Source organism: Montipora foliosa, chromosome 10 (genome assembly GCF_036669935.1).
Source record: "Montipora foliosa isolate CH-2021 chromosome 10, ASM3666993v2, whole genome shotgun sequence".
Lineage (NCBI taxonomy): Eukaryota > Metazoa > Cnidaria > Anthozoa > Scleractinia > Acroporidae > Montipora > Montipora foliosa.
Genome location: NC_090878.1, coordinates 35,616,378 through 35,636,759, shown reverse-complemented (window position 1 = coordinate 35,636,759; position 20,382 = coordinate 35,616,378). Strand labels below are relative to the sequence as shown.

Here is a 20,382-nt window from a genome sequence, read left to right as displayed (position 1 = left end):
GGAAATTTCACTAATTCTTGTTAACCTTCAATGGCGTTGAAAGTCATTTTAGTGGATCTTTAAACAAAATATATCCTCATGGAGCTCAAGAATGGAAAGCCAATTGGATGAACAAGAGAGGCGGTGAAAATAATTATCTGGAATCCTTAAAGCGACGAGTAATGGTATTCGACAACAATTTCATTTTTCGCCGTTGGATATCAAGTGAGCTTTGTTTTCTAATATTTTACTAACGTGGTATTATATACAACTCTAGAAGCCAATGTTTCTCGATTCCCTTTTATTTTCTTCAATCTTTCTTGGTTTAGTACTTTGCTGGTAACCACATGTCTTCTCAGGGGGCGATTTACCTAAGACTTATACCGTGGCACTACAATGATATTCAATACCAAAACAATATCGTGTACTATTAGAGCTACATATTACGTAAAGACAACTTGAATCTCCCGGAAGACAAAACACAGCTCAGTTGACAAAATGGAATAAGGCGCTGTGTTCACTACCACACGTACGCAATGGGTGCTTTAAATTTGAAAAGCAACGAATAATGCTACAGGAATTTCTTTTCAAGGCGAACTGTCTCTTTCTGGAAAAGTTTCCGCAGTTGTACCATCTACGATGGCGTTCTATTACACATTGACGGCTCCAGTTATTCATTTACTATTGTAAAAAACGCTGTTTAAAAATTGCGGACAAACGTAGATCATGCTTCTGCCGCTATAAGTGAAAGATTTAGAGAACAACAAGCGTAGTTTCGTAAAATATAATGATCTCTTAAATTTCTATTTTACCAAATTAAGACCAAAAGTAATTTATGCGAATGTTTTAAACTCTTAAACAAGCCAACGGCGCTGCTACTGTCCCACTGCTGGGACTCCATTCATAAAACCTTATTTCATACCTGATATAAGGGCCTTATTTCATTCCTAAACTTGAGGAAGTGTTTGAGGATAGCAAAGTCGACTCTCATAGAGTATTCCATTAAAAGAATAACAATTTGACCACGAGCAGAAGCTTTGCTTTTACTAATTTGTAACGATTTCAACTGAAGCGTATTAAATCAGTAATTATGCAAACTTTGAAAATCACGGTGTAAATTAAGTAGTTGCAATTGATCCGCTCGAGTTATTCATTTGCCGTTTGTGTGAATAGCGAAAATCACTGAAATCGGGATACAAGTAAAACAAGACGTTTTTTTATCACAAGCCTGAGCAAGCCAAAACAGTGATAGATTATGAACAAAACGCATCCTGCATTACAAGCAATTCACGAAAAATAAACCAAGCATTGCTTTCATGAACTGTAAAAAATACATATCTTCTTCATCAAATTGTTCGAAGAGAAGTAGAGTAATCGTCGGAGAGCCTTTCAAATTGAAATCAAACCATTTCATGTCAAAGAGGCCGACAAACATCCCCAGATCTATTAAAGAACACAAATCTCGTCACGACGAGTGCACAATGACACAAGGCCTTAACCACACGTCTGGACAAGATAAGGCTTATGAACTTTAATTGTGAGCGTGTAGTGTTTGATCCAAGAGGCGAAATATCTCCCAAGAATTTCTTTAAAATGGTTCTGAATTATAATTAAGTAAGAACTAAAAAACATTCGAGACCAGAGTAGCTCAAACGATTTTATTTGCAGTAAAGTAAAGCAACCATATTTAATGTCGATAACTCGTAACAGTAATTCAACTGACAAACGTGATGTCAACGGTGCTCCTCATTTTCCTCCCCTCTCTCCATCATTGCTCCGTTTTACGGGTATTTGAAGCTACTTAGCTACACGGAAAGGAAGGAAGTAGAAACAAGGATGTGAGATCCGGGAATCGAGCCTAGGACCTCTTGCACCAAGTCTGCGCACTAACCGACTGTGTCATTCTTGCTCCTGTAAGAAATGGAAAATATTCGAGATCAGAGTAGGTCAAACGATTTTATTTGCAGAACGGTTCAGTTAATTTCAAGTCAGTAAACATACACCAACAAATACTTCAAACGTTTTACTGAATTATTAGAAAACGCTTATCACAATGTGATATTTGCGACAAACAGTTCTCTTTAAACAAACGAACCACACAATACATAATCATAGGAGTGAATACCTTAATCCAAAAACGATCTATGAAAAAAGCATTCTTGATAGAAGTGAGCATTGCCTTCACGCGCACCTTGTCACAAGGCCTGAATTTTCAATAAATGATGTAACACACCACTTTGCCAGTCATAAGCAATCTTCCGGTGTTTAAAAGCTAAAGAAACTGCAAAATTATCTGGAAGCCTGTGACAGCCTCCCACAAGTGTCCACCGTTCTTTGTGCATGTACTGTCATAAAATCAATAATATTTTTATTAACTTTGAGTCTTTCACGATTTTTTAATGGGATTATTGTTTGACAGCCACAACTCAAAACAACTTTTGTATTTCACCTATAAATCGCTCTTTTTTTTCTTGGTTTCCTGGCCATAAAGCACTAACACCACGATGTTGTGAGTTTTACCATATCCAATCAAAACAGTGGAGCAATCATGCAGAAAACTGCCTCTTAAAACAAATGATTTGAGAAATAAAAATTCCCCAGAATGTCTTTTTTGTGTTGTTACTATATGAACTAGACTAAGTACTCACGTACTTATTGGGAGAAGTTGAAAATATTGACAATATCACAAAATGGTTGGTACATGTACAGTACATGTACATTTAGATAGGGGGCTGGACAATCTGCGAGCCAGCGAGCCACGGAAATTTCGCCTAAGCACCCATTTTAAAAAGGTTAGCTTCAATAACTCTGACTTGTATGTTGACTTGCATAACTACATTGGAGTCACGTTGGCTCGCATGGCATGCATGACTCGCACATTGTCCTCACTCTTTAGATACCCAGCTCTACAGTACATGTACATGTATGGTAGCTTTATAATCTTTCATGAGAAATGCTAGTAATGCAATGCTTTGAGTAGTTTACCATGGAATACCCCAAAAGACAATTGGATTTTTTTGTAAAGGCTCGCATACAACTGTACATGTACAGGTTTGTTTTTTTTGTGTTTGAGGCAAACAGGCAGCCCCCCAGTAAGGTTAGTGCAATGACTCCTGGACATAACATCTAATCCCACACCGTATGAGGGAGTGGGTACGCCCAAACGGAGGGTGCAACCAGCACGACAAAAACTCGCCGGGGATCGAACCCCGCCTCCACAAAATTAAGACACAAACAACAGAAACTAAACTGAACAAAACAAAAGAATTGCACTCTGGAGACCCCTCGTCTGACTTACACTCCAGAATGACAATCCACACTAGACAAACACAGACCTAACCCCAGAGTGTAACCAGTAAAGGTGACCCTGGAGGAAAGGAGTCCTCAGAAATTACCCAGTCGAGAGCGAGTTGGGTGGAACGTCCTTACGGAGAGGGTCGCCACGAGTACCATGAAGGAGGTAGAACGCAGAAGAGGCGCTATCCTCATCATCACTATAACAGGGGTACTTGCCAGCTCTGATGTAGTGCAGATGGTTTCTCTCGAGGGTAGAAAGATCCTCGAGGATGGTCTTCGTGAGATTGCCGAAGTCGAAACGAGCATGTTCGTCCGTCCCAACGGCAATCTCCTGGGCGTAATGGCTAGGGCGCAGAGGCGCCTCAGTAGGAGGATGACCAGAAGTAACAGAGGAGGACGAAGTGGACGAAGGAGAAAGGGGAGCACTAAGGGGAACCTTGGCGGGTGGGAGAGCGTCCGAAGAAGACTCAGCCCCATCCACAACCTCGGTCACCCCTGGAGGAACAGAAACAACAGGTTGGGATACAGAGGTCACCCCCTCCCCTCCCCCCCACACGCCCCGGCCGAAGACGGGGCGGCACGTTTACAACGTCTACGACGAGGGGGAGTCGAGGCGGGGACCGAAGCCTCCACCTCAACCACCGTCTCGTCGATCACAGGGTCATCACCATCCGGGAAGGCCTCCGAAGAGGGCTCGTCGACGGGTGTGACGACCTCCGGGTCTTCACCCAGATCCCGCTCAGCCACCGCATCGGGGAGACCGATGTTGGGAGGCTGAGAACCGGCTCCACTCTCTGGACGGGAGGAGGACGGAAGAACTCCGGGAGCTGTTAGGTTAGACGTACCCCAGGCATTCCGGCACTCACGAACGACGTGGCCAGGCATATGGCAGCGGCGACAGCGACCATCCAGGGGACAGGCACGGCTGCGATGACCCACCTTTCGGCAGATCATGCAATACGGTGGTTGACGGCGGTACCAAACACGACAGTCAAAACTAGCGATTCGCACGTCACCAGGAATGTCCTTAGTGTAGCGTGTAGGCCCGGGAACTGCGGGTGCTCTGACCGGGAGATGGCACGAACTTCTCCGAAGGACTGGAAAAACTTCTTTTCCACAGAGTCGGGAACCTCCACCAGACAATCGCGTAGGTACACCAAGCGAGGCCCAGAGTCGGCTCCAGCGAGACAGAGGGGGTTCCCCTGAAAGGTAACACCCCTTTCCAAGATGCTGGTACAAAAAGCAGCCCCCTTGAAAGTGAGGCGGACGGCGCCGTTCCGTAGGAACTGCACAGCGGACAACTGCTCCTTCGACACGGACTGTAACAGCTCTGGAAGGACAGCGGACGATCCCATCGACTGGTAAATAGCAGGAGGGAAGAAAGCAACAAGGCTAGTGGTACACTGGACGGAAGCCGTCATCATGGAACCGATCGCGGGAGGGCCAAACGATTACCCTCAAAACGGACCACGAAAAACAAGCAACCACAAGCGTTTGAAAATCTACCTAGCCCAAAAGAGCTTTTAAATGGTAGCACCGCAAGTGAAAAATCGCAAGAACCACAAGTGAGAACACAAGTGAGACTCACAGACAGCTGCCAAATGGACTTTTCGCTAGTCAATCGTATGGTTTCCTAGCTGCTACTCCAGATGGCTTGGTATCATGTACCCCTACCACATGGACTTCTTGAAATGAAACTAATACAATTAAATGAAGGCCAAAACCTGAAGCGAGCGCTGCTCCAGAAAGGGATCTGTATTGATCGCGGTTACAATACTCTGAAGATGAACAACAATCATAAGTATTTCTTTCAGATTCAACAACAGATGTTTGTTGCACGACGTAAATGGACAGATTTTGTAGTCAAGGGGGCTACAGGAGATGAACTTTACATTGAGCGAGTTCATTTTGATCCTGACTTTTGGGAAAAGGTGCTTCCCAAACGTTCTGGTTTCTTTCACCAGCATGTTTTACCCAAAGTATCTTACCCCAGTGTAAAGCATGGGTTGCCAAGATTCAGTTTAAGATGTGTATAGTAACTTATAGTGTTGCACAATTCTGACACAAATGGGTAGCCTTTCATTGCCAATGTCTTTCCAGAGTTGTGATTGCAAGGTGTTATTTACAAGCAAAGTATCTCGCATATTTTCCTTTAAGGAATTGTTTGGCTTTGGTTTTTCATCAATTTGCAATATTTTTATTGTTTATCAAGATCTAATTAATAAATATGAACCTGTAATTCTTGTAAGTAGGGCAGCTAATGGCATACTTTAATTTAACCAGATGGGAATCATTTCGTTGTCCAGGGATACCAAACCGCTGTTAAAATTTCAAATTTGAAGATTAACTTAAACACCCCTTAAAGATGTGTTTAGTGACTTGTTGTTGCAAAGAAAAATTATAGACATTCAAAGTAAGGAACATAAAATGCGAACAGTATACTTTAATTTATTAAAGGTGGATGGAAATTTGACATAGCAGCTACTACAATCAAAATATCAGAAGCTATGGGGGCTAATGAAATGGGAATCTTATGGTCAAATACATGCCAATTTTTTAGGAGTTCCATTAATCTCTCAACATGTACACGCAAACTTGCAATTGTTTTGTTGTGTTCTGTTTCTTTTGTTGAAAACTGCCCTTTATCTTTGACAAAATTAGGGGTTATCGAAATTGCCCCAACAGATGCCGACTCATTTTGGGAGTTAAACCCTTTATCTGCCATGATCTCGTCAGCCCGTTTTAGCTTGTTCAGCAAGCCACTCTGTATTGTTTATTCTTGATCTGATGTACTCCCAGGAAAGAGTTCACTTACAAATGAAACAACACCACTTCATTAAAGATAGATAGATAGTTTAATCTCAAATGCATCCGCAGCCCAAGGGCTCAATTACACATTTGTCGGTAAAAGTCTTGCCTGTCACTTCCCTGCTAGGTGGTGTCTTTGTGCATAGAGCCTTCTCCGCGTATTTTTTCAGGATCGAGAGGGTAGTGGGAAATGCGTAGATTTCTCTGGTGGACAGAGTAGAATGATTAACTTAACCAGCAACGGCGTCGAAAGGATTTTTCAGTGAAGGGTTTGATGCCGAACACTTGTGGGATATTTAGTTAGTTGCGTTTTTGACAGGGAGTGTAATTTGACACGATTGAGTTTCTTGTCTTCACGCACGTATTAAGGCCGGGACACACTAGGCGATAAGTCGCTGCGACATGTCGCGGGGACAAGTCGCCGCAACAAATGGCCTTGTGTGACACGGTTAATTTCCTGAAAATCATTGTCGCTGCGGCAGAATTTTGTCGCCGCGATCAGTCGCACGAATTCAAACCAGTTTGAATTCGTTCTACTTATTGCAGCAACAAAATTAGCGAAAGCAGCGTTGTCGCATTGTGTGTACACTTCCGGCAACAAGTAGCTGCGACAAAATATAAATGAACAACGAGAGAGCGTCATACGGTCAGCCATCTTGAATTAGAGAACTAGCTCACATTCCCCCTCATACGAGATCACTGCGTGTGCTCCGAACAGGCGTCGTGTCGCAGCGACTTATTTTGCAAGTAGTACACATGGAGCAACTTGTCGCAGAGACCTGTCGCTGCAACTTCTCACCTAGTGTGTCCCGGCCTTTAAATGAAATAGGAAGGGTTTTTGCCTCTTATAGCCAATTTGTTGTTTGTTTCAAAAAGCATTTCGCTGGAAAAGGTATCCTTTATTAATTCATCATGTTGTGTAATATGTGAGCTTAACTGGATAGTGTTTATGGCAATAGTAAAGCATTTTCGTGTCAAAATAAGGCAAGCGTCTTTCTGTTGTGTTAACTTAATTAAATATACCATGGCTCGTGAGTTTGTATTTGTCGTCTGCTGTACTTTTTGCGTAGAATAAGCTTTTAGAATGATGTTCTTTTCTTCTGTGGTGATACTTGACGATTCGGGAACATTTTGTGAAAAAATATTTATAACGGCTCACACGCGCAACTTGCCCGATCATGCATAACATCCACTTGGCCTTTTGACATCCCATTGAAAAAACTCGTAAAATATTCGCGGACTGGTCGATTTCTTTGAAATTTGAAAGGATGATTGCTAAAAAATATAGAACGATTTTCACAAGAACTAAAATTTCCTGTGTTAAGCATTAGAATTCGACGAAGAGGTAATGCGACTAAATTTGTTGCGTGCGTTGCTATCTTTATTTGAGACCCGTAGTTCATTCAGTTGACACAAGGTGATCACGTGCACCTTTATGGAGAAATTGGCCCCTTTTCTATTGAGCTATCGAGCCACCCCCCATAGCGCCACTGGTTGTTCACATGCAGAAATTTTGATGGGGCGAAGACTACGAACAAGGCTCGAGTTGCTGAGACCCGATTTGTCTGCACGGATTGAGCAAAAATCAAGACGCTTTCAACCAATGGTCAAGTGCAGTTTCGAAGTTGGTGAACCAGTTCTCGCAAGGGATTACAGAAATCGAAGAACAGCGTGGACTAAGGGAGTTATTCAAGATCGATTAGGTCCGGTCACTTACATAGTGCAAGTAGGAAAACTGTTTTGGAAAAGACACATTGATCAGCTGCGTGAACTCGCTGGTTCGAAAGTAGCAGATATAGAGCCTAAACACTGTGAACTACCAGAGATCGATTTGGCTGAGCCGCCAGATACAATTGTGTCTTTGCCAAAGCCAGACCTACCACCACAATCAGCATCGTTTGAAAAGCCATCTTTTTTTGAAAGCCCGTGTCACCCCAACTAGCTGAACAGATTGTCCCGCCACAAGATGTCTTGGATAATTCTGTTCCAAGTGTTTCAAGCTTTCCGGAAGAAAACAAACGTCGTTCAACTAGAATTAGAGCGAGACCAAAGCGTTTAATTGAAGAGATGTAAAAGAACTCAAAGTCCATGGACATTACGACAAAGAACTCAAAATTTTATTAAGACAATTATGTGCACATGTTAAATTAGTTTTAGGATTAATTTTCCTCTAATTTCCATTTCAAGCGGGAAGAAGTGTTATAGTGTTAATGAATAAGGTTTGATGAATAAGAAGTTATTCATCAATGGACTACGTGTTAATGATAAGGTTTTTCATGAATAAGAAATTATGTAATTCCCAGAGCGGATGTAAAGGTTTCTATAGCATGTGCTCCCGCATTAACATTTTGTAAGTTAGTAGTTGTTGAGTAGGATTAAAAGTTTTTTCGGTGGGCCGTTTTATCCGCGGGTCATTTCTTGCGTACGGACACAACATCCCAAAACACTACCCACTGCCAAAAGACATAGAGAAAACAAGAACATTTACAATTAATTTGCAAATGTTAACAAAAAACTGAAGAGGTTACATTGCATAGACATATGTTGCATTGTTCCACAAATTGTTTCATTTGAGCAGTTACCTATTATATTACTGCTTGGCCATTCGGGCGGGGATCCACACCGGCTTCCACCAATTTACAGAAATCGGTCAGATTTTCTGTAATAACTATAGTTTTAATAAAATAAAAAAAACAGAAATCGGTCAGATTTTTCGTAATAACTATATTTTTAATAAAAAACACTTTCCACGTTGAAATCTGGCCAGTATCTTATCTGACTGACTCGGAAATACATCTGCACCTGCCAGTGTACATTGTGATGTAAGCTCTTTAGTTTTTGTTTTTATGGTGCTTCTTATAATATTCTTCTGAATTTATTTACCTTTCAATTTTGAAAGCAAAATAAACAATATTTCGCAGCACCTATTAATTCACCTTTGTCTCAGATTCTTGTCATCGACATGGGCTACAAGTATTCCGCCAGACAAAATGTCCATTCAAAGTTTATTTATAATAGATCATCCAAATTCATGGCCTCAACAGTTGCTAAAGCAGCTGAAGGAAGTTCTGTAACTTGCGAATTATAAACAGGTTCTTGCTCTAATAAAGAATCGTCTATTTGGGAAAGAGACAAATTATCTAGAATCATCTCAAATAAGTCATCATCTTAAAGAAATTCATTTCACTCATCAAGAAGCTCCTCGTCAAAATCATAACCATTCTCCTCTAAAGGAGAAGGCTCAGATGACTGTATGCGAGTAGCCACATCATTGAAAACTTTGCTGATAACTTTCAGAATCTCCCGTGCATGACACATATCCCATATCTCCACAAATCTATAAACATCTGATAAACTGAAAATTACATCCAGATTATCCAAAACTTGGGTGATTTGGTGCTCGGAGAATCCGAGCATAAATTGTAAATATGTGAGTGTCTTCACATCACCACGAGCTGTTGTGTTCAACAGTTTGATAAGAATGGCGTTGTAGTATTGAACGAGGAGACCCTCTACAGTTTTTCTCTGCTCTGCATCCACTTGCCTTTTCTTAATTGATGCACCATTGTTTACTTTCTCTTGAGAACAAGGATAAGCTGCTAAAGCTCCACAATCAGGCAAACTGCATTCACAATCTGCAGCACAGTTATCACAGCACAGATGTGGAAATTCGTGCTGCCAAGTAGTGCAGTTAAAGTGCTTGAGCAACTCCTTTCTTCTGCAATGATTTGCTTTCACATATCGTTTCATATGGCTATCAACATGGGCTAGAAGGATTCCATGGTACAAAATATACACAGCACTTTAAGGACCGGTGTACAATCCCCTCCTGCTCTCCCAGTTTCCTGAATATAAGATTCCACATTTTTGGCAGGTCCATAGTGAATGACTCTATGCACTCCCTTGCAATCTACCCCCATTCCGAAGGCAATAGTGGCAATCAACAATCGAATAGTTCCATTTATTGGCTGGAAGGAGAGAAGAATTTTCTCTTTGTTTGCAGATGGTGTGCAGGAGTGGAGCATTTCCACTAGTGTATTTCTTGGATCATCATCAGTTCCACTATAAATATCCTTTCCAAGCATGCCTTTGATCATTCTGTATAAAATACTGCATTGCTTGATAGTCTAGCAATAAATAATTGTTCTTTCAACCAGCCACTGAAAATATAACTCATTGTCAGTATCTTTTTGCATACACTGTACAATGTAAGTTACATTTGGCTTGTTTGGGCCTTCTTGGACTTCAAATGGTTTCTCCATAAAAAGGATATTTAAAATTGTTTTTTTTTTTTTTGTCAGGTTTGTTGCCGTTGCAGTCAAAGCAATCACTTTTGCATTTGGTGCTAATGATCGCAGCTCATGAAGTCGGCCATAACACTCACGGAAAGCTGCCATTTTATTGTCCTCAGATGTTCCCCTATAATGTATACATGTATGTTAACAGATAACAGGCTTGTGAGTAAGGGAAGAAAAATAAATTACTTAAAAAACAATAATAGGAAAGGCACTGAAGATAATGAACTTACAATGTATCTAAGATAATTTTAGCAAAGACGAATTAATAGAATAATTATTTTTTATTGTTTATTATGCGAGAGTTTCTTTTCCATTTTTACTCACATTTATATTCAAATATAACTGAAATTGCTTCTTTGAAAGTCTAAAATGTCAATGATAGAAATCGATAAAACTTGGACTTGCCAGTGCCTTAAAACATGAGCTTCATCGACAGCAACAGCACAAAGTTTCTTCGAGTAGACATCATTACTCAACATGCATCGCCAGCGCTCGTTCATAAGCTATGCTTCAGGTGAACCATAGACAATTGAATATTCTCCTTTCTCTATCTTTGCACGGTCAACTTCAACGTTTGAAGAAATATTTACGGCAGACAGGCCAAGTCTTCTCAAATACTTCACTTGATCTTCCATCAGACTAACCAACGGAGACACAACAACAACGTGCCCGATTTCGTCGGAAACATGGTCAAACACGAGCGGCAGAGCCTGGTATATTAACGATTTCCCGGTTCCTGTAGGCAAGTTAACAAAAACATCTTCCTTCTCGACGAAGATTTTTCTGATTGCGAGCTTCTGGTAAATATTAAGCTCGGAAATTTTAAACTTTGACGACGCTTTGCGAAAAGCTTCTTCAAGCGCCGCCATTTTGATTTATGTTGCTTGTGATATTTTCCACGTGAGGACCCCGATAAAAAGCCATATCTGATTGGACGAGTCTCAAACGACGAGTCTGGCGCGAAAAGGTTCAAATGGAAGCCAAGCTGTGATTGGTCAATTTGGAGAAAGGAATGTGGTTCGGATGTCAGCAGCCGTTACTTTTGGGGGAACGTTGCGTGACATCCAAAAAACGGTTGCGAGGGAGACTAGGTTACATTTGATATCCCGAGCAAATCTCTACAAAAATACATGCTTGAACACATTTGCTATTTTGAGCAAAGCCCTGCAAAACTACATATTTAGACACATTTGTTTTTCTGAGCAAATCTCTGCAAAAATTCTTCTTTGAACACATTTGCTATTCCACTAATATTTGCTCGCTTTTACTCACTTTGTAAAAAGGTGCAATGATGACAGTTTGATCAAATTTACAACTTCAGGGAAAGTACTTGCAAAATTTTAGTTGTAATATTGTGTTTACTACCCCTCCAGATATCAAGAAAAGTACCATGTTGTCCCTCCTTTCACTCATAACAGCAAATTTAAGACAAATGTGGCCTTTACAAGCGTTGCCTTGGGTAGAAAAACTGTCGCAAATGTGATCTTTGCCTTTCAGCGAATTTAAGCAAACGTGCACAAACGTAGCATTTGCCATACATTTGCTCCACATTTGTTGCATGTGAAAATCCGTTTTTTCGTCCAGTGCTACTTGACTTTAATAAATATTTTTCAAGTATCAGTGGAAAAAAACATGGCGACAAAAGAAACGGGGGAAAAATCCAGGTCGGCAAAAGCATAACACATTTATTTCCGAATCATCATGAAACGTAAAAGAGAAGTGAGTGGGAGGGTGGAAAAGCTCTGGAAAAGGTAACTGATCGAGTAGTGGCTGAAAGCGTGGAAAACTCGAGGATGGACCGTTATGTTTTTGAAGTTCTTTTCCTTTACTTTCGTGAAAATAGAGCAGGATGATCCTTGTCCGCTTGAATAGTGCGGACCTGCGTGGAAACAGCCCGCGATTAAATTTCACAAAACCCAAACTCCAGAAGATGAGCATGACGGCAATGGAGAAATATTATACAAAACACTAACCAAATGAAAATGACGTCTGGTTGAAACTTCGTTGCTATGCTCGAGAAAGTTCTTTTTTTTTTTTTTTTTTTAATAAAAACCTTTTATCCCATCGAACTTGTCTTGGGCTCCAGTCCTTCCCCGACAGGTCGGGCAAAAACGTGAGAAACGAAATTTTCCAAGAGCTTTGAACATCACATCGATTTTACTCGTTTACATCATCGGTAACCCCTATTTCTTCAATCATGAATCACTTACTTTACTTACTATCTACAAAATATGATACAATGAAAAAATTCCCACCGTAAGAATATTTGAATATTCATCGCTGTTTCTCAGCAATGGATACTCGGTGGACCTTGAAGCTTGGTAAAAGAGAAGTAAATTTATCTGGGTGGCGATCGCCAGAGTTTGACCGTGACTGATGCCGGAAAAATGTGATTTTATTGGCGAGACTGTACTTCCTCCATGCTCAAGTGAGCTCAAAAGATTCGTTTTCAAGAGTTAAACTTAAGCGAGTGAAGATTTTGTTGACATCTTTTGAATTTCCCAAGCTGTGACGTCACGATGGCCAACATCATTCGAGTTATCCTCTACAGCCCAGGCCTAAGTTGATCCCTCTCTCCTGGTCCTATGATTATGGCACATGAGCCGCCGGAGCTCCCCGCTAAAAACACTATTCGCTACCGGCATATATCACAGCGACAAGTTCATTGCAGAAAAGAGTTCTGACCTACTTTAGATTCAAACTTATTAAGAGATATTACATACCTCAAGTCCTCAATGACCTCATTCTACATTGTTTATTAGAATTGTATTGATAAAGACATAAAATCATCATCTAAAGCAATGTTTAAGAAAAAAATTCAAGCCTAATATTTAAAAAAATACTAACTTCGCCTCAATTCAATATATTTAAGGCTGTTTTGCTCTATCTTCTAATTCATTATTGTTTTTATATTCCTCCTATTATATTTTACCTTTTATATTTCAATGTGTTAGTTTATTATTACTTCTATTTTCTTTTTTTGTGTGTGTGATGTATATGTGTCCGACCTAAATTATCCTAAACAAATTGTAATACTGGCCGCCTGCCCATTTTAACGTTTTAGTTATTTCAGGCAGCCAGACCCCCTATATCTATCTCTATCTATTTGAATAATTGATCTGCATGTAAGTAAGTTTATGGGGTAAATAAATTATTGTTGTTGGTGTTTACAAATGTGTATTTAAAGGAGTGTAAGCCGTGACTAGTTACATTTATATATGTGACGACAGATGTGTTTGAGTCTCGTAACTTGTGCCTTGAATTTCTCATATGAAATAAACATTTGACCAGTTTCGGCATCGCAGAAAGATGAACAGCCTTAAAACTTCGATAACCATATCCTGGCATATAACACTGTACAAATAACTAATTCTTTCGGCTATTTTTAATGTAACTGTTCTTGTTTTAGCATGTATTTTTGCTTAAAAAACAATAAAGACCTATTTATTTATTTATTTATTTATAACCATATCCTGGCATATAACACTGTACAAATAACTGAAATTAACCTCATATAGAAGTTCCTGGTCATCCTAAGATTTCTCCTTAAGGATTTCTCATGTTTGTCTCTGAAACAAGGCCAAATGCTCAATTACATTTTGTTTTTTAAGCTTAAATTTTCCATAACCTCGAGTAGCGGTTGGCAAACCTGTTCTATGACTCGTATCCTTTCGGTTGGAGACTCGTCTTTCCATTTATCAATAGTAACAACAGAATTCCTGAGAACCGAAAAAGGGTCCCTTAACGCCGTTCTAATAGCTTCACTATCTATCGGCTTTGTCATGTCAATCACCCATTGTAAAGTCTCATTAGAAATTTTCACTTGCGCAAAATTAAAAATCTCTTGGGCTATTTCCAGCGGGCGAGTCGCAATGTCCCTATAGAAAATAACTTTGTATTTGTCTTGAAGGGAACCGCTGAGTGCTCGACCAAATTCAATGTTTTTAAAGATGAGGTCACAATAAACTTGAACTTTTTGCTTGAAGCTTGGGTCTTCGTAATCTGGAAACCATCTGAGTTTTATTCTGGAGTTGATGCTTGCTCTTGGATCGCGAACAACGTGCAACAAACGAATGTCAGCCTTGACTGTAGGGTCGTTAAGCAAAGGCCCAAGACTTGCCATACTCATACCCGGTAGTCGATCGCTTAGTTCCTTAACAACCGTGGTATCATTCTCATAACACTTGGAAATGAACGTTTTCATCAATTCATTTGTATTAAAACAGTATTCCCGTTGGGCTATTGGAAACTGCAAGCATGCAATATGCTCAAACGGCTTGATCACATAATCTTCATGGCGGAGAAACCAAAATGGTGGAAAATATCTTGAATGCCATAATGTATTTCCTGTGAACTGGCAGGTGATGAAGGCTTTTATGACTTGAAGCTTTTCACCATCACTGAGGCTGTGATATCGAAAAGGCTCGTACACTTCGGAAATCTGTGAAAGTAAAGCAAAAAATATCAAAAGACTCATTATAAAACCGCTGGGTGCAGGGATAGCGTAGTGGTGAGAGCACTCGCTTTCCACCAATGTGGCCCAGGTTCGATTCCCAGACTCGGTGTAATATGTGGCCTGAGTTTGTTCTCTCCTCTGCACCGAGAGGTTTTCTCCGGATTCTCCGGTTTTCGCCTCCTCAAAAACCAACATTTGACTTGATTTGCGTTAATTGTTAATTTCAGTTTACAGTGTCCCAGTTAGTGCTCCAGCGCTGGAACTACTAGACACTTAAATAAAGTTCCTTTCCTTAACAGAGAAGCTGATATGTTATTATGGACTGTTACTTTTATATGGATTAATATAGGACAATATCTTCAGCCTGGGGTAATCCAAGGAGCTGTAACAACAAGGGTGGAACTGTCATCATCTTCTTTTCAAATCATTTGCATGTAGTTTGCAAAGTTTGTGTCCTCAACGATCGGTGGGTGGTGATTGGTATTTCTTTGCAAGACAAAATTTTTTTTCATTGCAGGGAATGGTTCTTGCGGGTCTGTTTCGCAAATTGCTATCTTCTGTTTCTCATTAGTATTTTGCGATGTCCCTTCTTGGATTCGCTCTGACGAAGGGCTAACGCTCGAGCTTTTAGAATCCCTGTACGGTGGTCAATTTACATTTTCAACTTTGTTAATAAAATCAAATTTTTGTGTACTACTTGCCCGCCGACGCAGCAGCACAAACCGTTTTCCACCTGAACACGAAACGCGTTGACTGTGTAAGTATAGTTGACGTAGCATCGCCGTGTAGTCGCGTCGAGCCACAGAAAGTGTGCAAAAAATGAGGCCTCGCTTATTTTTATTTGAGTTAACCTACAATACTCGTCACATTTGTTGGAACACCCATCCGCGTTTCCCCCTTCGTGCAATGTTGATTTCCACAACTACTAGTAGTAGCCCGAAAAATTCTCACACAACATTGAATTGGGGGGAGGGGGATGTGATATAAGTTACGATCTTGTAACACGATGATTCTGGATTATTCGCTAAGTGTTCCAACTAAATATGTCTAGCATTGTATGAGTATTGGTGTGCGTTGGTATGAAGCCGCGCGATTCCATATATGCCGTGCAATATTCCAACAGTTCCAAACTCGTGTGATAAGTACATTTTGTCCTCTGAAGACTTTAATAGGCTCTATTCCCAGATGGACTGACATGATTATCAAGTGCAACGGTCGGCGTTGATTGACATATTTTATATACCAAGGAGTCAGAATAGCTATGCAAATATATTACAGCCCCTGAAGACGTTTCTTTACGCGATAGCACTGACTAAATCAGTTCTAACAAAAGAACAGTTCATCGGCAATGGTTGGTGCTCCGCTTTTGAAAAACTCAGGCTGAAACCCTGAAAATATAAAGCTAATGAAAACGACACCTGTTATTAATTAATGAAAAACGACAAGTCTATAATTTCCCTGTTAAAGTGCAAAACGAGTCCATTGTTTGTCATACTCGCCTTCTGACCATACCACTGTTTACCTGCATTAATTAGGTTAATTTATGTATGCACAATGGTGAAGTAACTCAATGAATGCTTTCCAAATTCTGCCCCTCTAATGCTTGTTATAAGGAAGAAATGTATAGGCTTGAAAATATGACAACGTAATTAGACTTTTGCAATCACTGGTCTGTGATGACATGGTTTCGAATCGTGAATCTCAACGGTTCACCATGGTGAACCGTCGGTGAGCTGAAAGATAAACAGTTCATTTCTTTAAACAAACGATTCACCATGGTGAACCGTGCCGCAATAGCAGTAAATGTTACGGGATTGTTTTAATTTCACATTTACAAACTAGTTTAGATTACAACCTCGGGATAGCCTGGTTCTTATGCCCAGAAACTCTTTCCCCCGTTACATATCGAGCTAAAGTATCTGGTGAATCGCACGGTGAATCGTTGACAATCACTTCTCAATTGCAATTTGCATACATTAAGTCCATTTTAATTTAATTATCCTGTAGATTCTTCTTGAGTTGGTACCAGCTCCACATCGGCACCACTCGATATATTATTAAATACACACCGAACCTCACAAGACGTCAGCGACCCCACCTCTCTAGCTTTATTCCCTTCGCTAACCGTTGTCAGGCCTTCAAATGCCAACATCAGTACCAGTGCAAGGAAGATCGCCCTTATTTCGATCGATTCTCGTCTCGATAATAATTAAAGCCCCCGATGTCATGTGCACGCTACGTTAATCAAAGTACACAATGTCAACTACTTTACATGGAAACGTGAAAAAACAGCGTATTAAAGATGTTCCTTTACACGCCACATAGTATTTATAAGTATTTGGCCTTCAAAAAACTCTCCAACACATATTCCTTGATTATCATCATGTTCAGACCAACTGCCCACCTTTTTTAATACAAAGCATGCAAAGAGACAATCCGTTTATCTTAGTAACAAGTTTACTTCTTTTCTAAAGAGACTTGACTTCTGATCTACACCTCTACAGATTTGCCGATTTCCTTGAAGCAAATACAATACTCGTCACATTTGTTGGAACACCCATCCGCGTTTCCCCCTTCGTGCAATGTTGATTTCCACAACTACTAGTAGTAGCCCGCAAAAATTCTCACACAACATTGAATTGGGGGGAGGGGGATGTGATATAAGTTACGATCTTGTAACACGATGATTCTGGATTATTCGCTCAGTGTTCCAACTAAATATGTCTAGCAATGTAGGTTGAGCCTGCAATCCAATCAAAAAACAGTACCTGGTCAGCAGTCAACTTCAAAAAATAAAACAGCTGACCTCGGTGAGCTCTAAGCTTGAGCCCCCGATATGGTCATGTGATACTGGTCAGCGGATACCTTGTTTCGACAGGTGTCAATTGATCAAACATGGATGTCCAATATCAAAGACGTATGCTGTAAACTAGCATGATATTGGTCACATTGGCATACATGGAGTGGTGGACGGAGGTGCGTTTGGACATTCATGACGTCATGGCTATAAAATCAAATTTTCTTGCATCGATGGGTTACCATGTTTTCTTAACTATGGTGTTCCGCGAGCGCGCGCGGAGCTCCGCTATTATCATTAATTTAGGAGACTATTTTCCAGAACTTGAAGGAAATGGTCATAGTTGTTTGAAAAGAATTACCCAAGTGTATGGACATAGGGCTCGAACCTGAGAATGCTGATTAATTTAACCTGTCACCTAAACATTTGACTACCACACCGCTAGCTGCTCAGGGACAATATTTTAAACACTATTAATTTCATAATGGTATTTTATAACTCGGCAATAAACAATATTAAGCACTGCAAAAGGTCGGCTACCAAACTTCACGACAAAGCTAAACCTTTTAAAATCCAAATCTGCACCTAAATAATCTAGCTTAGACCTAATTACTCTTTAGCAATAATAATCTTTGCGAGACTTAAGTAAATGTCTTGATCTTCAGTGGTGAAGTGGAGTGAAGCGGTTCCTCCGGGTTCAAATCCTGCCCACCGGTATGATTTTTATCTTCCTTTTATTTCTCTGCTACCACAAGTCCTGGGACACGGTGTCCAAACTTTTTTAAGCCTGACCCCCCGCACTGTCTGCATAGCCACTGAATATTTCTTACTTTTTTTACTTTGTTTCGTTTCGTTTTGTTCAGTTTTGCAATTTACACAAGGGAAGGTGAATTAGTACTTTTTATCGGCGAAGCGTTCTTGTTACGAAATCTAACTTTGTCCTCATGCTACACTAATAGTTGATGGGCATACTTTTCATCAAACATCATCAAAGGGGCCGCTTGTGTTCTCAAAATCCAGAATGTTATTAGTGATGGTCCATCAGAAATAACCGGAAAGGGAACGGGGAATACTGCAATTGTTTGAAACCCAGCGAAAAAGATCCCGCACACAATTTTTGGCCTTTAGAAAATAATAATAATAATAAATAAATTCTGCATGGAGAATTTTCTTACCCCACTCACGCTGGCGGTTATTGCGTTCGACAGACGAGAATGAAAGTCAAATCGTGTATTGGTTCTCCTGTGTACACACCAAGCCAGAAAAAAAAGAAAGTGTAGTGTTTTCACTTGACGTTATCAAATTCTACCATCAAAGCAGCGAGGATTTCTGATTTTTTTTATTCGATACAAAGTAAAAGTTACTTACAAGTAAAACAAGTAAATCGTTTTACCAGCTAGGCATTGTAGCGCTTTTCGTTTTGAAAACACAGCATTTTGAATTTTCGAAGTTTCGCCTTGCGTGACACCGAGACAGGAGCTGAGATAAAGATGTCTTGTTAATAAAAATAGTCTTAGCAATTTAACCACTACAAGCTGTAGAAGACACGATTATGTTCATTTAGGTCAGCTCACAAACAAAATGAGAGAGAGCTCTTCTCGCAAACTGAGCTCCATATGTTTGATCAAGGCCGTCTCTATAAAAAGCTTTGTAATATTGAGTGACATGTTTCGACAAATAACCCAGAATGGATGCCCAAAACAGACTCGAGACTTGGAGGAGTTATTTGTGTATTAGTCTTTTATAACATTTCATTTTCTGGCTTCTTTCTTTGAAGGGTTTTATTGCCTGACAGTGAAAACACTCTATAGAGCAGCAGACGCAAAAAAATAAATAAATAAATAAATTTTGCCCGCTTTCACGCGTGTGCTATAACGTAAAGCATTAAAAATATACAGTCAAAGACTGTATGTATTTTCACAACTTCAGTGGCGTTGAAAAAAATCGCGCAATAACAATTTTTAATCTCATTTAGCATCACAATGAAAAGGAACAGTAAACAGCGTTGCTTGCTTTCTTAGGGAAAGGTTGTGTTGTTTAAAAACACGTGCAAGATCCATTTTGCGTTTGCTTGTTTATAGCTATTGAATGATTTAACTTTTCACAATCCTTTTTTAATTGACTATCCATCAGTTAAGAAAGTTTTTATTTTTAATATATATTTTTTCTTAGCGATGAAATGATATATGAAATGGGTCATATATGAACTGCGGATATGAAATCAAGTGAAGCTGTGATCTTCGCAATTATGAACGCAATTTTTGCAATTGCGTAAAGATGCCTGAAAAATTCAGGACTTCAACGGAGTTTGAACCCGTGACCTCGCGATACCGGTGCGACGCTCTAACCAACTGAGCTGTGAAGCCACTGACGTTGAAAGCTGGTCATTTGTGGGTTCTAATGTTCCCGTGAGGAATGAGTCAGTCCTTGATTCATTCTTTAATTCAAATGTAAAGAGAGTGCTTTTTTATGGCTCTGAAAGCTGGAAAACGACTCAGGAAATACTTAAAAAGCTGAGGGTCTTTATCCATAAGTGCCTGCGCATTATACTATGCATAATGTCGCCACAAAAAAATATCCAACCTGAAAGTGCGAAACATCTGTAAACAAGAGGACATCATGGTGGACCTAACCCGAAGGAAATGGACATGGATTGGGCATGTATTAAGAAAGGACTCTGGCGATGTTGCTAAAGAAAGTTTGTTCTAGACACCAGAGGGGAAAAGACAGCGGGGAAGGCCATAAAT

The 20,382-nt window shown here is 40.1% G+C and overlaps 1 protein-coding gene and 1 pseudogene across 1 annotated transcript in view; both read right to left on the bottom strand.

Moving 5' to 3' along the window:
• Positions 1–9,267: 9,267 nt before the first annotated feature.
• Positions 9,268–11,251, bottom strand: LOC137972859 (ATP-dependent DNA helicase Q1-like; annotated as a pseudogene).
• Positions 11,252–12,070: 819 nt separating this feature from the next.
• LOC137973408 (carbohydrate sulfotransferase 3-like) overlaps positions 12,071–20,382 on the bottom strand; it is a 26,501-nt gene continuing 18,189 nt past the window's right edge. Inside the window, exon 2 of the mRNA XM_068820205.1 lies at positions 12,071–14,823. Coding sequence (XP_068676306.1) covers positions 13,975–14,823 — 849 coding nt within the window. The 3' untranslated portion in view covers positions 12,071–13,974. The remainder of the gene's footprint in view (positions 14,824–20,382) is intronic.